General features: G+C 45.1%; 1 protein-coding gene across 2 annotated transcripts in view; it reads right to left on the reverse strand.

Annotated features, from left to right (window-relative positions):
- The window catches only part of ACAP1 (ArfGAP with coiled-coil, ankyrin repeat and PH domains 1), a 100,967-nt gene that overhangs the window by 6,724 nt on the left and 76,644 nt on the right, over window positions 1-17,599 (reverse strand). The window contains exons 15-22 of one of the 2 annotated variants that reach the window (XM_069215501.1): window positions 15,287-15,356; window positions 12,620-12,714; window positions 11,741-11,943; window positions 9,010-9,069; window positions 8,571-8,755; window positions 4,616-4,725; window positions 3,338-3,448; window positions 2,302-2,351 (exon numbers count right to left, since the gene is read on the reverse strand). In XM_069215501.1, coding sequence (XP_069071602.1) covers window positions 2,302-2,351; window positions 3,338-3,448; window positions 4,616-4,725; window positions 8,571-8,755; window positions 9,010-9,069; window positions 11,741-11,943; window positions 12,620-12,714; window positions 15,287-15,356 — 884 coding nt within the window. The remainder of the gene's footprint in view (window positions 1-2,301; window positions 2,352-3,337; window positions 3,449-4,615; window positions 4,726-8,570; window positions 8,756-9,009; window positions 9,070-11,740; window positions 11,944-12,619; window positions 12,715-15,286; window positions 15,357-17,599) is intronic. The other variant, XM_069215502.1, reaches the window with a different exon arrangement.

Genomic DNA, 17,599 nt, shown 5'->3' on the forward strand with positions numbered 1-17,599 from the left:
CAGGAAACCCTCTGGCAAACAGACCATTGAGAAAGCCAGCTGGTTCTCCCCCACCCTCCAAGAGTCCAGACGCACCTGTAGACGACTCAAGAGAAGATGGAGGCGCAGTGAAACCCTGTCAGACCATGCAGCCCTCAAAACCGCCATCACATCACACCATTGACTCATCAGGGCCACGAAGAAAACTGTCATAAAAGAACAAATCAATGCCAACACACACAACAGGAAAGAACTCTCCACCCTGATCAAATAATTCACCAAACCCAGCACTGACACCACAGCCTCACCCCATCCCAAAACCTCTGTTACAACCTTGCAATCTTCCACAACAAGATCTCCAACATCTATGACAGCTTCACAATTCAGGACCCAACAGCTCCACCCGCAACCACCGCACCCAAAGGTTCTGGATCCCAGCTGACCCTGACCAACTGGACCACCCTCACCACCGACGACACCCTACGGATCATGAAGACCATCCACTCCGGAGCCCCCTCAGATCCCTCTCCCACCACATCTTCAGCCGAGTCAGCGACACCATCACCCCGATTTCTGCTGCACCATCAACTCTTTCACCGAGACCACCGCCTTCCCTGAAAACTGTAAACATGCAGAGATCAACCCCCTGCTAAAGAAACACTCCGTAGACCCGGCGGACCTCCACAACTACAGACCCATCTCTCTGCTCCACTTCCCGGCCAAAGTCATTGAGAAAGCCATCAACGCCCAACTCACTAAATTTATCGAGACCAACCACATCCTCCCAATCTGGCTTCAGAAGCAACCACAACACTGAGACTGCTCTCCTTGCTGCAATAGACAACATCCACAATCTCCTGGACCAAGGTGAAACCGCAGTCCTCACCCTCCTGGACCTCTAAGCCACCTTCAACATCGTCTCCCTCCACAACCTCTGCACAAAACTCCATGATGCCGGCATCCGCAGCAAAGCCCTGGAATAGATCCTCTACTTTCTCACCGGCCGAACCCAGAGAGTCAGGCTCCCACCATTCACATCTGAACCTACAGACATCAGCTGTCCTCCCTGAGCCACATCCTCTTCAATATCTACATGGGCTCGCAAGCAGACATCATCAAAAACCAGGGACTCAACATCATCTCCTACGCTGATGACACTCAGCTGATCCTCTCCCTCACCGACAAACCTGCAGTCGCGAAAACCAACTTCCACAACGGGATGAAGGAAGTCACCACTTGGATGAAAGACAGATGCCTCAAGCTTAACTCCGACAAGACATAAGTCCTCATTTTGGGCACTCCCCCCTCCACCTGGGATGACTCTTGGTGGCCTGCAGCGCTCGGAGCCCCGCCCCCTCCCCGACCGACCACGCATGTAACCTCAGCATCATCCTCGACTCCTTGCTCTCCATTAACCACCTAGTCAATGCTGTTTCATCGTCCTTCTTCCACATACTCTGCCTGCTCCAAAAGATCTTCAATGGATCCCAGTGGAATTCAGATGAACAGTCACCCAGGCACTCGTCAGCAGCAAGCTAGACTACAGCAACGCACTCTACTCAGGCACCACCTAGAAGCTCCAAAATAAGATGCAAAGAATCCAGAACGCCACCGCTAGACTTATCCTGGACATCCATCACGCGCATCAACATCTCCGGGCACCTGAGAGGCCTCCACTGGCTGCTGATCAACAAAAGAATCACCTTCAAGCTCCTCACCAATGCCTACAAGGCCCTCCACAACTTCGGACATGCATACCTCAACTACTGCCTCGCCTTCCACACGCCCACCAGACAACTCCATTCCACTCTCCTGGCCCTAGCCACCATCCCACAGATCTGCAAGACCACAGCCGGAGGAAGATCCTTCTCCTACCTTGCCGCTAAGACCTGGAACTCTCTTCCTCTTCATCATCTCAGGCAATCTGCCTCAATTCAGGAAGGACCTCAAGACCTGGCTCTTCGACTGAACCAGCCACCCAGTGCTTTGACTGAGCTGCAAATTCCCCCCTCTCTCACCACCAACCCAGCGCCTTGAGACCAGAGTGGGTGATTAGCGGCGCTCTATAAGAACCCTGATTGAGTAATGTTCTTACAAAATCAAAGTACAGAACTGGAAGTGTGTAATTTAATATATTTATTACTGTTTGTTACCTACAAATTAAATGAGGCCAAGGCCTTCTTAGGCCACATCAGTTTGTGCCTTAGGGCTTTACTGGACATCAGTTCTTCACAGATTATGCTCTACAGGTGCATCACCATTCACTTTAATGTATCTCACACCCCAGTACCTGTAACACATACATGGAATCAGAACACCAACCTGATTGGCCAAGCTCAACATCTGCTTCCCTCATCTTCGCCAGCCGTAGCCTGTGGGAAGGAACAGAGTTCAACGCCAACAACATAGATATGAATTCTAAATTTTTGTTAAAGCATCAAAATAGGAATTCTCCAGTCCTTCCCAGCCTAAATCACTGACCGGTAAATTCTGCTACCATGATCATCTCAAATTCCCCTGCAAAAAGCACTTATCTCCAGCGTCCCCAAAGCCAAACATAGCAGTTGTTTTTTTAATGTTTCCCAAATCTATGGCTTAGCGTTTCCCACGCCACCCCAACTTTGGCAGATTGGTAACTTATCTTGAATCCACGCTTCCTTCTTCCACAATCAAATATCAAGAAGGACTTCCATACTCAGGCCGAGCAAAGTACATTAACTTAAAGTTTTCCCAATTGTAAATAAGTTGGCATACGCACAGGTACTGTGAGCTGCTGTGCTACTTGAGTCACTTGTGCAGTGCCTGACCGTGGACGTTTTTTTAACATTCCTTGTGGTTGTTTACCATTGTGTCATGCAAATCACTAATGTAATCCTTGTGGATGTTTCCCCACTACATTGTTTTCTTATTTAGATTGAATAAATGTACAAAATTGTCCATTTGGACATCACTCCAATAGTTCAGTTTATCTCTGTGTTAATGTATCACACTGAAGGTACCCATCTCTCAAAACCGCACCATCTCCAATTTCATGTACCCTTCGAGGACTGCGACCAAAATCACAACATCTTCCATTTTATAACACCTTCAAGGGCTGCAACCAAACCCATAACATCCCCCATTGCATACTCTCTACATTGATTGTTCCCCAATCCGCAGCATCTCCAATTTCATACCCACTTTGAGGACTGCTTCCCAAACCATAACATCTCCCATTCCGTATCCCTTTACCTCTGCGTTTTTACAAGTCAGACATTATGGACCTGATTTTTCCAATAGGATGCCACATTTTATGCACCCGATTACTTTGCCACCCTCAGTATGCTCTCAAATTCCCACCAGCGTCATCCAAACTCACAGCGTCACAATGTCAGCATTGGCGTTCTCAATGGCGATCGACAGTGGGTCCTTCCCATCAACGTCCCTGGAGTTTATGTTAGCACCTCGTTTCAGGAAGAGGCACGCCAGCCTGCGGAGAGAAATTAAGAGGCAATGTAAACACAGGACTACACTGGGTTGCAGCGCCTCCTGGACCACATGCCTGTTCATGCAACAAGATGTTCTCTCCACGAGCTGCCTCTCCTTCCAAAGTCTCCCCTTCCACAAGGACAACAGAACACAAAACAAAATCATTTTGGAAGTTTGAAGGTATATTGAACCATCTAATACACAATTATATTTAGAGCTGAGAGCTCATTGGCATTCTCTTTAACATATGGATGATACAATCCACTGAAACAGCAAAATCCACCAACAGAGGAATTTCATGCGTGGAACAGAGCCACTGTGCATTTTCAAAATCTGTTCCACATCACGAAATTCAGCAGAATTCGTGGATTGGCTGTTTTAGAGAAGTTCCCCTGAACATTTGTGATTTTTTAAATTTAATAAACATTCCAAAAATTTTGTGTTTCACATCTTATTTTGAGCACCTCTTCGCTGTGTTTTGGACAGCTCAGATGTTACACTCCGAGAACTGCAGCTTCTTCGCTACCATATTCATTAAACACAAAACTTTAAAAAACTTTTTTAAAATCTTGAGTTAAGAGGCACAAGCTGGATGCTCTCTCTGAGCTTTGGCGGGGTGAAAGGTGGGTCCTGCTGGCAGGAATTGAGATTAGATTCTTTGGGGGACACAGAATTCCATTGGGTGTTTTCAGTTTTTGGATAGGGGTTCCATGCCACGACTATAGTGGCATGTTACTACATATTACCAAATAGCTGCAAGCCAGTGACAGGCCACTTTATCTTATCTACAGAACCTGAGGGCAGCTGAACGCCTCCATACCCTAGACACGCTGCCCAGGATAGTACCATGCTAAGGAAAGCAGTTTTTTTCTTATTCCCTAATCTACCCAGGGTGCCTAAAGACAGTGGTGTGTCTGTTTATCTAACCTATAGCACCCCAAGATAGAAGTACACCACTAGAGCACCCCAGGGTAGTTGTATGCCTCTAGATTGCCCCGGGGTAGAAGCATGCCTTTATATTTACCACTGGTGCCACTAAAACCTGGTGGATCCTGAATCCATACACCACCCAATAAGATCAAGGTAGTTACACGCAGGCGTCTCTTACCCAAAGCACCTACCCACTTTACCACAATGCGGAGGGCTGGGGCATGCATTATTATCTTACCCTGTGTGTCCAAGAATGGTGGCATGGTGAAGAGGGCCTCGCCCGCCACTGTCCGCCTGGTTCACGCTGGCTGTGTTTTGCAGAAGGAATTCACATGCCACCAGGGAGTTCTGCAAAGAGACAGGCATCAGGAGAGAGTGTTAATATTGAAGAATGAAAATATTTTTTTAATGTTTTAAATTGCCTTATGTAATTGGGGCTTCTTACTGTCTCCGAGTTGAAATTGAAATATTCAAAAACAAAAAGAACAGGCGAGTCTGGAGCAATAGAGGCGCGTGCTTCCGAAGCTACGAGAGTAGGACAACATGAGTATGCCATAGCGAAGAGGGAATCAGAGTTACTTAGAGCTCTCTGGTCCTGGATACACCACACCTTGTCTCTGATGGTAACTGCCACCATCAGCCACCTTTGCCGTTACCTGAAGGCGTTTCATTTACTGGCTTTAATGTTCCTTGGCTGACACTAGGCCTCTTGGTCTCCATTAGTGACTAGAAAGCCAAAGCCACTTCAGAAGATGGGCAACTCAAAGCTCTGGGGGTTACTTCTTCAAGGATGACTATGGTTAGCTAGTTGCATTGACAGACTGTGATCTTCAACTCTTCTCTCTTGACCTAGCATCAAACCTCTGCTTCTTTCGCTTTGGGCTCTTCTGATTGGAGTTTAGATGGGAGGTGCATCTCCTCCTCCTCACAGTGCATCGCATCCCACACAAGTTGTGAAACACACTGTTTATCCTCACTAGGGTTTAATCTCTGGACTCAGAATGGTTTTGCAGGATGGTTGGAGGATGTGTACATGACTACTCAAGAAAGGAACCGTGTTCTTCAGAGGTTTTTGGATGTGTCACTAGTATAGTTGTCCTCCCCCTAGAAAATCGCCAACTTCTCGTTTGCCCTGTGTTCAGTGATGCTTCCGATGAAACTAATTACTTAAAGAAAACAACAGCTATGCAGCTTGAGCTGTTCTAGATCTAGTAGTTTATTTTATGTTTTAGTCCTTTTGGTCTTACGCTGAAGTTCTCTTGATACTCCGTAGCACCAATGTTCTGATTTTGATCAAAAATAAATCCTCAGTGCCCATTACTTCCGATCCACGTGGCAGAAAGCAGAATATGAAGATGCTGGTGACAGACTCTGGCACAGCAGAAGTACAGTCGATGCAATCAGTCATACTGATGCCGCCTATGGTTGACACACATAAGTAACATTTTATTTTTTTACTCAGAATATATTTCTGTCCTCATCATGGACGGAAGAACAGTGCACCGCATGTGATACGAGAATACGTTTACGCCGCAACTTAACTATATCGATTTATTGCAGCTGAGTAGAGACTTTGTTGCACGCATGCTCTGGTCAAGTAATTTCTTTTCAGTGAGTATTTTTGAATCAAGTGTTTTCTTGGACTATTCAAGGGTCTGCTCATAGCAGTCTCTGACGTTGCTCACCCTCTCTTTTACGACCTTCTCGTTCTCCATCTGGAGAAGGCTACATCGATCTGACTTCTCACTTCACAAAGGCGAGAAGAGGGTGGTTTGCTGTAAGCAGCATCCTAATTGATCTTCTGTCCCCAGGGTCAGTGAGTCCCTGCAGGCTAAGGAAGACTGCTGATGTTCTTTCTTCATGTGGACACCTGCTGCAATAGCTCCCCATCTACCATACTGGTACCCGGGGGACATGCAGAACATGCCGTGGTTCAAGAGAAAAAAATAAAAGCTCTTGTTCTGAGATAGCACGCTGGTGGGTTACGCTCTCCTGTGCTCCACGTGCGAGGTGTTGTTTCCGTACTCTCCGTGCCTGTCCTTGAGGTACTTCTCACCCTGGAGGGCTTTACTATCCCTCCGCGCTCTCTATTGAACTTCTCAGAGTAATCCTCTCTCACACCTCTAAAGAACTGTGAAAAAATGAAGGTGTGACAAGCTGTGTGAAGTTCTTCAGGAGTCCCAGGGCACCCAGGAGCTGTGATTGGTTCAATCCAGGTCTTTCATCACTGGCGTGCTGGGGCTGAACTACGTGACCTAAAACTAAGCACCAAGTGCACCTCTTTAGCAAAGTTTGGCAGTCCAAGGCTTACTTAGGGAGGTGGGGTGGGGTGGGGCTAAAGGGTCAGAACTCAAACATTTGTGATAATAGCCACTGAACCATTATGCAGTCAACTACTTTGCGTTCTTCTCTTTTTTTTCTAAAAAAAATTACTGTACATAACCAGTAGAAGAGTTGTCTACTACTAATGGGAAACAGCACCTGTTGTAATCTGCGGAACAGTCTTTGGCTGTAATATGCATTTTTAGCTTAGAATGACAAGCAGAGAGAACATGTTTATTTACTGCACTCCTTAGATAGAGAAAAGCTCGAATTTTACTGCATGTTTCTACAAATTCTACTCGACTGAAAGACCGTGCACATGGTGTCACCCAAAACCCCAGGGCCAAAGAGCCTTGCACTGGGTCTCAATCCGTGTTACAAAACGCCCCTCTAGCACATACGTGTGATTGTTATGTATGCAGCTTTCAATGAGAAACATGAGACGGGGCAAGCATGCTCTGCAGATCAATGCAGAAGACATTTAGGGCCAGATTTAGGTAGGTCCGAGATTGCGACTCGGAAGTAGCGAGTCTGTCCGACTCGCAATTTCCGAGTCGCAATCTCGGATGCAGAACGGTGTCTCAGACACCGTCTGCGACTCGCTATGAGGTCGCAAAGACCCCCCTCATCAATAGTAATGAGGTGGGTCGCATTTTGCGACCCCATAGAGAGTCCCTGCACTCACAGGGATGGGGGCCTGCTGAAGTCAGCAGACCTCCATGTCTGTGACTGCTTTTTAAATAAAGCAGTTTTTTTTTCATTTTGCAGCCCGTTTTCCTTAAAGGAAAACGAGTTGCAAAATGAAAAAAATACCGAAACCATTTGGTTTCGTTTTTTCAGAGTAGGCAGTGGTCCATAGGACCACTGCCTGCTCTGAAAAAATATTTTTGTCGACATTCACAAAGGGGAAGGGGTGCCATGGGGACCCCTTCCCTTTTGCGAATGAGTTACCACCAGTGTGACACTGGTGGTAACTGCGAGTTGCTTTGTGACCGCATTCGCGGTCACAAAGCAAGTCTGAATTGCAATGCGAGTCGCAAATAGGAAGGGAACACCCCTTTCTATTTGCGTGTCGCATTCCCAAATTGCGAGTCGGTACCGACTTGCAATTTGGGAATGAGCATCGCGTTAGGCTGTTTGTATGACTCAAACTGCGATTTTCGCAGTTTGCACCATGCAAACGGCTACCTACATCTGGCCCTTACTGTCCTCACACAAGCACCCATGTCTTCATGATTTTTTTCCCGATTGTCCATGCTTCTTTGACTCCTCATGTGGGTCCTGTGTTGCCAGTGGATGACATTTTCCAGGGTAAAAACTGGGATCTCAAGAAGGCGTGGTGCCATCTCTGTAAACAGAATAGACACTGAACTGGGGACTCTTCCTACCCGAAAAAGGCTCCCATGAGTCAAGCACTTTCAGGGGTTTTTAGTCTCTGGATGGGATCCTTGGTGTGCCCTGACCAAGTCGGAGAGCATACTGAAGCTACGTTAATCTCTGAGGATGAGGTGGATATAGTTACCCTGGTGGTCTAGCCTAGTAACCTGGAGAAATACAGACAAAAGCCACACATCAATGTGGTTAAAGCAGAACCACTGAGGGATACAGGTGCAAGTGTTACCATGGTGACTGAAAAACAGAAATCCCCTTTCACTCACGCTGCTCAAACCCCTGTCAGACTTCACTCTGGCACACACCTACCCCTGCAGCGCTGTTTCTAATAATGAGCATCTCTTCTCTGACCAGCGGCAACAGCAGGCAACTCTCACGCCAGCGCTATCCTCCTCCCACTCAGGTATCTCCACTCTACGGCTTCCTTCACTGTGCCTGGTGCAACAAACAGCATGCTCTTCTGTCACCCCCAAACATACCGCGTTGACGGCCTGGATCAGTGGCGTCCGGTTCTCTTCGGCACTGTTCATCCAGTTCACATCCGCTCCATGTGCCACGGCGTCGGCCATGGTGGGAAGGCACTGCAGCGACACTGCGTGGTAGAGGAGCGCACCTGGGTGGAGGTTCCTCAGGTCTTCCACCTCGCGTTCCTCGTCCGGGGTTTCTAGAAAATGCAGACAGTGAGGTATGAAGGAGAGGTAAATGCACCGCAGCTCCCAAAATAAGCCACATCCTGCCCAATTTCCTCTGTTCTACCAATACTCTTAATTCTCTTTATTTCCATGTGCCCTAATTCCTTGGGTGCAGACTCTGGGATCACTTCAAAAGAGGTAACCACCTTTAATACCTACTACGTAAGAATGAATAGTGTAATTTACACGAATAGTCGATATGCTTTAAGTAGCATTAAAGACGCACCTCGTGCAGAACCAGTGGACGAGAGGCTGCTGTTACTGCCAGTGACACTGCTTCCAGGACCTGAGAGAAAGAGACAGAGTGAGACTGGGAGGAGGGAGTGAAGACAAAAAAGCAAGACAGAGGCACAGAAGGTGGTTGGGAGCCAAGGACATCAGAAATGTCAGTGCGCATGAGTATCCGAAGGACTGACAGAACAAAGGCTGCTTTCTTTGAAGGGATTCTGAAAAGTGGGTCATTAGGAAGTGGCAGGGAACGAGAGGAAGAAGAAGATGAAATGAAAAATAAACAAGAAAAAGACTGAACATAGATGGCAGCAGCTGAGAAAACCCAAAGCAGGTGCAATGTTTTATAGAGTGGTATGTCGGGAAGCCGAGGAGTTAACAGGAACGCGTGATGTAGTAAGCGGGAAGGCAAAGGCTAAATTCCATGATGCTTGAAAGAAATAGCTGTGATATGTTCTGCAAAAATATGAATATATTTAAGGACTGGATCATTCCAGAAAGTATATTCAAGAACCCTTTCAGAAAAGATTGGTGTTAGTGGGGGGCAGCCAATGAGGAAGAATTGCTGGGCCTCATCCATACCACACTCCCATGGGAGGCAGGAAAGAGAGAGGATCTCTCTTCTGGAGAGAAGCGGAGCCTGGTTAGTTCCTAATAGATTCAAGGGTAGACTTAAGCTTGGACTGAGCACCAATCTGAGCCAAGGACGGCTCTGGGAACTATCCGTGTTAGTCTTCTTCAACAGTAACGAGGCAGAGAGGATGAAGGAGGGATGTCAGGAGCTGAGCCTGCCAATATGTGTGAAATAAGTAATTGAGAAAAATGTTGTGAGCCACCATTACTGAGCTGCCAGTCTAGGTGAGCAACCCCAGGGTACTGGTTAGGTCCTATTTCTATCCTCAAGGAGTGCAAACTGATTACAACACAGGCCTGACACAAGATGGATGTTTTCAAGTAAGGAATTTAAGTCATAACCCAAGTTTTTTGTGTACCAGAAGGGACTTACAAGGGACTGACCTTCACATGCCCGCATGTGCTTGTTGCTGCCTCACATCATTGTGATACCGCCCCGGAGTACATGTAGGACTGCTCTGGGTGTTTATCTTCAAGGAGAACATTGAGTGTGCGACTGTGGGCCTGGTTTAGTTTGCGGTTATGCCCACAGGGACACAGACTATTTTGAGGCAAAGAAAACTGAAAGTGCGCCGATGTTGGTTATTCCACCAGTGAGACGGAGTAGTTTGAGTAACCACACTCCAGATTTAGAGATATCCATTGCCCCAGTGGATGTTAGCACTGCAAGAACCGCCATCACAGTGGTTCCTGTCAAGGCATTAAAAGTGTCCCATACTGCTCCAGCAACATGACTGAGGCATATGGCACACTTGATTTATTTTTTCATTTTGAAAAAGAATATACCAAAGCAGGAGTTTCTTTTTAAAAATAAAGTAATGTCACCCCCAGCCATAGGATTTTTCTCCTGTGCTGTGGAGGTCATGGAAATGACTTACCGTCACATTTTGGTTGGTGGTAAGTGAAAGTAAAAGCTTGCAATTTGTTTGACCACTAGAAATAAGGCAGGCAGACAAATGGCAAAACCTCAGATGACCCTTACTTCGTCAGTCTGAGGTGTAAGGACAGTGGCGGAGAAGGAGTAGCCTCCACAGCTGACACACTGAAGGGCCACTCAACTCTAAGTGAGGTTGTCAGGCCTTCTGTACAACGGAAAGGGTACTCCGTACCCAAGAGCAGTAGCCCTAGTGTAGTTATATCCTGTTGCGACAGTGACACATTTAAATACACTTCTCCAATACGCCCCCAGCCATCTTAAGAGTTGCATAAATGTTTTCCTGGATCCCATTGTCCAGTACGGAGCCACTAAGAATATCTAATACATAACTTAACATGCATATTTGTGAAGTGCACATTTACCCAGGTTTGGGTTTCTTGGCACTGAAATGACAGATGTCTATTGCTACCCAACTGAATGGTACACATTTTATCAACCTCCGACGGATGAAAGGTTGAGTGGACCCACCGGGATTTAAACCTGTTACCATGAAGTCAAACACAGATCATTGGAATGGATGCCAAAGTCCACTTAACATAACCCACCGGCGTATGGCAATGAGGGAGAAGCGAGAGGTGGGCGTGTGACAGCTGATGGAGGCAGAGAGGAAGGGAGAAAACTGGGAAGAAAGAAATGAGAATGAGAATGAAAGCAGAGGCGAGAGAAAGGTACGAAGGGTGAGAACACAAGAAAGGAAAGAAACAAGAAGGAAACTGAGGGGGAAGAGGAACTGAAGGAGAAAGAAGAGAGGGGAAGGGATCAGACAGGTACTAAAAGGGAGCACAGAAGACACGGCAATCGCTTACATATATAATCAAGACACATGTCCCATTTTTCCTAGGAGGTGCACTCGCTTACGAATCAGCCTCCTGCTTCCACGTCTCAGCATTTCCTGGGAGAAGATACATCGACATACATATCACCCACCCAAGCTTCCTTATAATCATCTGCCCTCATATTCTGTGGGTGATACATTCACTGAAACAATACTCCCTCTTGCCTCTTCTGCTGTTCTGTTCATGTACTGTAGAACAACATGCACCAAGCAATATATTTTATGCTCATCCCAAAGGGCATGCATCCTCCAGTGCAGAGCCTGTAAAACCCCTCCTTGATCTGGACCCTCTCCCAATGTTTTCCTGGGAGAATAGACACACACCTGAAATTCTGGACAAAGATCCTGGTTTGGGTTTCAGAGGTGGCTTTGGTGGTCGATCAGTTGGGCGGGCAATGGGTCTATCCACTGCATTTCCCCGGCTCCTTCTTCGCAGATTTCTCGTTGGCCGTGTCCCTGCCTCTGGAAGCTTGTTAATAAACTGTTTCTGGACATACTTGGCCCGAATCCACAACTCCTTCTCACTCCTGGAGATTGATGGAAAGAAACAGAAGTTTACCGGGGGAGAAAGAGCTAGAAGTTTAAATCTGTTAGTGGATAAGGGAGTTAATTTCCAGGCAAAGTAGGTGACCCTTCAGATCAACATACTCCAACCTCTTTGACTATGCAATCACCACACAATAAATATTGATGGGAAAATGTTAAGAACTGTGAATTTATATTTCAAAATGAAGAAATCTTCAAAATAATTCTTGAAGGCTCCCTCCAGAGAGTCAGTTTGTGTTGAGCAGAACTGCTACAGCCCAGTTGTATCTAACACATTATTTGCTTACTGTAAGTTACGGTTGCCTACTCACGGCTAAAGGCTAGTGTCCTCAGTGAAACTTACAGAACCTGACTGAGCTCTTTCCTTTTAATAGTGTGTTCTTGATATGATTGTATAATCCATAATGTACAAGTTTTTTTTTTTTTAATTAAAATTGCTAAGGCCTTGACTAAATAAGTATTATAATAATGGAAAAAAATAGTTCTTTGACTATACTTGTGAAGTTATGCTGCCAGATTCTAGAGGAAAAAAGTTCAAGCACAAGCTTCTGTGCTCTTAGCGACAAGCATAAGTGTACCAACTAGTTCATGATACTAGTTATGCACTTTTGTACAGCCAGGATAGTGATTACGATAGAAAGCGAGAAGAAAGCTCACCTTGTGGAACTCGGATTGGGCTTCTTGATGGTCATTTCGTCGATTCGAGCCTCATAAATGCGATTGATGGTACTGTTTCCCAGTTCACACATTAACTGTGGCAGGAAAAGAGAAAAGAAAGATAAGCGAGGCAACAAAGGTTAAGGGACAAGAAAAGGGTAGAAAGCAACAAGGAGGCAAAACGAGGGGAAGAGAGGATGTGTTGGCGCATACGTGACAGATGTTTAGCTCTAATCCAAATGGCAGTGTCTGCTGAAACCCTGGTTGTATTCAACATTTTCTGTAAACGACAGATAACTAACATTTTCTGTATACTACAGATTACTGGTTAAGACCTGGGCACCCAACTGCACACAGTAAAACTAATTCTAGATAAGAATCCGTACAAATTCTTCACACCATGTTGCTCTAAACCAAATTTTATTAGAAATGTGTGCATTTCTTTATTGTTTGTCATCTCCTGTCTACTGTACGATTCTGTGCAGAAGGCTCATGCGGTGGTGACCTGTGGGTAGAGACCACAGTAGGTGACTCACAGACTCAACTAAAGACATGAGTAATGGGCACTCTATATGAACCTCAGACTAACTTCCTCTGTTCTGGCATGTGAAAAAGTGCTGTGTTTATTTGCTGTGAGACTGTTTCAATTTTACCCAAACTTTCTTCTCAGAGGAGTCTTTTTCCCTACTACAAAATCTTTGTTGAGGTAACCTGGCAGCTCCCATCCTGTATACATGCATATTACTTACATGTGTTCTTTAGCCTGGTTGTAACCTGCCGTGGCATCAGAGGGTTTTAAGATGTCACTCAGTGCCATATACAAAGACGTGAAATATGCACCCTCTGTTGTTCAATAAACTATGACAACTAGTGGCACCTGTTCATCAAGTGAGGTCATTTATTCATGCAGCAACTTCCCTTTTTTTAGTTGTGACTTATTATTTAAAACAACACTCCAACATGAACTTTAAGCCACCATGCGTAAGAATGTGATGCTGAACATTACCGTACCCGTCTCATTAGTACCTCTCATTACGCATATCTGTGCAGGTATGCAGCTATAATATGCTCAAGCTTGTATGTGTCAATAAAAATGGTTTAGAAAAATCATGCAGCAGCTATGCTCTGCCCTGGTTAGCTAACTCCTTCATCCAATGAGGTTCTCTATCCAAGGGCTAATCCGGCTTGCTGCCAACTGACTTCGATAACCAAGTCTTTCATTCAAGCATTGACCTTAACAGATTTTTCTTAGCTGACCACGGCTGTCATGGAAATCATCCATCGATGCGCTGTTTGTGTAAGTCCCTGCTGAGCTAACCAGATTATCCTATGCTCTGTTCCATCCCACCACTGGCTGTGTACCTCCCTGGATACCCTGGTTATCCTGCAATGATGCTTTCCAAACGTGAGCACAACATCAGGTGCGTAGCTCTGGGGGAGGTTGGGGTGTTACACCACCCTAAAAAATGTAGTCTGTGGCATATAGTGGGGTACGCATGCTTTCAGTCGGTTAATGTGTTGTGTCTGCCAGATGTCACCTGAGATTTTATACATGCCCACACAGGAAAACACACACTATCTCTCTCCTCTATGTTTTGAAGGCCTTCAAAATGTTGATTAGTTTGAAACATGTTGTGTTTTAAGTAACCCTAACAACCCACGCTTCTCTCTCTTTCCACTGCCCTTTAAGCCACCCTCATGACCCGTTTCTTATAAAATGTGTTTTAACAAGATGTCCCGGCGTGATTGTTGAGAAATCTGAAGTTCACACTCCACGAATCATACGGACCAAGCTACCCTGCATATCTGATCTAGTTATTGCTCTGCGGTCGACCATACATGCACCAATGATAGTGGCCCACTTAGTCAAATATCATGTCACCTCACAAAAAGAAAAGCCACACATGCGGGCCATGATAACAAATAGAAAAACCAAGAATGAAACTTTGTGGGATGCGACCACTCCTGTAGGGTCCCCTGTGTGTCCCTACACAAGAGGTAAAACATAAAAGCATGGATCAATCCCAAAATAAAAGAACAACCAGCAATATCAAATCAAATTGGACAATGCCATGTCTTAATTGTGAACACTGCAATATCATCATTCAGGGATCCTTGGCATACATGCAAAGCCCTGTAATGAAAATAAATCTCAGTGTCAATGCTGTATGTGACACAACAGTTTGTGCCAGTTTACTGACAGGACATAAAAACAGCCTTCACTCTAGCTGTCCATAAAATCATGCAACTAGGATTTCAAGTTTTAGAAATGATTCTCCCAGTGAACCTCGAAAGAGTCCAAGCGAAACCCTTCTCTCCACGGGGAATCTTTTGGATCAATCATTTAGATACTATGCAGCCGCAAGGGATCAATGACCAGCAGGAACTAAATGGTTTTCTTTAATTTATACTGCATTCAGCCAATTAATTTGCATGGCTATTAGCAAGTTTAGCACAAAGAAGACAATTCCTGAGCATGAGCTTTACTACACGCGGTCACCGGGTGGGAGAACATTTGATTGTTGATGAACGGATATAATTCTGCCTTGCAAACGTTAATAATAGATTGCCTCGCACCTCTATCTCAACCGGATAAATTCTCCAACTCCTTTTCGCCCACCATCCCCTCCCTGGAGTCCACCTTGCTCCCTCACCCCCTCACCTTACCTTTATCAGCTCTGGCTCCCAAGAATCCAGGGTCAGAGACCGGACTTTAGAAAAGTGCACCCCCAAACTCCTGCAACAGAAAGAGATGAGTATAAGAGGGATGGAGAGTGGGGCAGTGAACACCATGTTCTGGGTCGAGAAAGAGGTCTAATATGCAGCCTAAACGATGGATGCTGACGATGTAGTCACGTTTGCACTAATTGTCATGACCGACTCACAGAAATCTGGTCTTTGATTAAGGTGACAGTGCTTAGTTAAAGACCAAGAGGAGTTTTGACTCGCATAAGAGAAATTATAGTTATTATTACATATATCAATAGTTTTGTAACTTATAGAGTCTCATTTAGGCATATAGTAGTGGAGGCAGAATAACCTCTTGTTTAGATCCACAAAGGGGTGTCTTGCATATTTAGAAGGTGTTGTCAGCCACCATTCCTCAGCCAGCTGTGGATTTTCATAAATAAGTTCACTGACTAGGAATAGTAAAAAATGAAAAATAAAACAGGGTCCTTGGGGACTAACAATTAAAAATACATTTAAAAAAGAAAAGGGTATAACTCATTATAAAAGCAGAAAGGATAAAAGTTGCAAAAAGTAAAGCAGTGAAGTATAAGGGGAAGGATGTAAAGGGCTACTCCACTTTTCATTACTTAAAATAAAATTAAAAACCTAGAATGCTTCCCTGTGCACCAAAAAAATGCCCAGAGGTTAATAAAAACAGATATAAAGAAGCGTTTGCAATGCAATGGGTCTTGCGTTTGCTTGAGTTAAAGCTATAAGCATTGTAAACTCCCAACCTGACTTTTCTTGCCACAAACTGAAAAGTAAAACAATTTCACATAAGTGAGCAGACGGCCGCCATGAGCACAAAGCAAACACACAAAAGGAAACAGAAGTTCGCTTGCAGTGAAAATTATCGGCAAAAGTGCAATTATCCATGTAACCGGCAAAAGTGCAATTATCCATATAACCGGCAAAAGTGCAAATATCCATGTAACAGGGTAGATGTCATGCAAAGCGCTCTACTACTGCCCAGTGAGATCGTGCTGCCTACGAAATAAGGAGAAAAAGTACTGCAGAAACCATACAGAAAAAATTGAGCCTCGTATGTTTTCAGTAGTTGGCTGATGCACTTGAGGCAAGCGCACGGACCAACCAAACTGATGGGTGTGACATGGGTGTGGTTAAAAGCCCACAGAGAGATTACACCAGGGAGAGAGAGCTTTGCGCTCGACCCTAAAAAGGGCTCCAAATAAATTAGTACAAGATTAATTAAAGGAGATTAATGTCAAAGTGCCTACTAACTCTAATAGGTTAACTAACGAAACCCCCAAAATAAGTTCATTATCGATTCAGGCAAGGAGTCGCTGTAAAAAATGGTTCTAGATGTACACAGACTTATTTATCCAGCTCTCCTGGTTTGTTTGCAGCAGTAGTAGCCTAAAGCATTGTGCTTGTGCTGGATTTCTCTAACTCAAGATGGGTCAAAAATGCATTTGCAGTACAATTTTGAAGGTTAAATTCTCGAAAATAAACATGTATGTTCTTTGCCACAAAGTAAGCTCTCCTGCGCTGTTAAGCCTCTCACGAAAACAGAGCACATGTTGGATAAACTGCCCACTTTACAGACGGGCTACCATCGGTCAAGTCAAAGCAAACAGTGAGATGTCAATCAAAAGTACTCTGGGCCATTTCAGCAGAAATAATGCAGCCTGTTTGAAGTGCCACAGTGAGTCGATGAAGCAATAGGAAATGGGTTTGATTTATGTACTGGGAACGCGACTAGTCAAAAGGTAATCCAGCTGGTGATGTAGCACTATAGAGGAATCACAAGGAAAGGCGTTGTCACACAATTTCATAAGACATGTAGGAGATACACTGCTTTTACCAGCAGAAGTCAAGAAGAAATGCCAAGGTGGGATCTAACAATGGTCCCAACCATCAGCAGATTCCGCAGTTCATCAACCAAATATACTGTGGAAATCAATGTCCGAACACGCACAAACAGAGCCGACACCTGGGAGCTAAGTCAAACAGCTGGCCAGACTTCCATATTGTTCTTCTGCCTTTTGCACAGTCAGGGCTAAGGGCATTATTTCCTCTACTCTATGTGCAATCTCACAGTGTGTGATCACAAGTCCTCTTTTGGCCGCAGTCTAGTTTTGGAGATTTTTTAGCCAGCCAATTATCCATGCAAGAAATGGACATGAATGAAGAGGACTGATCTGCCTCCAGATTACGAGATGGGCAGGGGGCATCAGTCTAGCCAAGATTGATGATAATGCTCAGAAGGATGGCTTCTATACAGGAGTT

The sequence above is a fragment of the Pleurodeles waltl genome, chromosome 12 (assembly GCF_031143425.1).
Source record: "Pleurodeles waltl isolate 20211129_DDA chromosome 12, aPleWal1.hap1.20221129, whole genome shotgun sequence".
Taxonomy (NCBI): Eukaryota; Metazoa; Chordata; class Amphibia; order Caudata; family Salamandridae; genus Pleurodeles; species Pleurodeles waltl.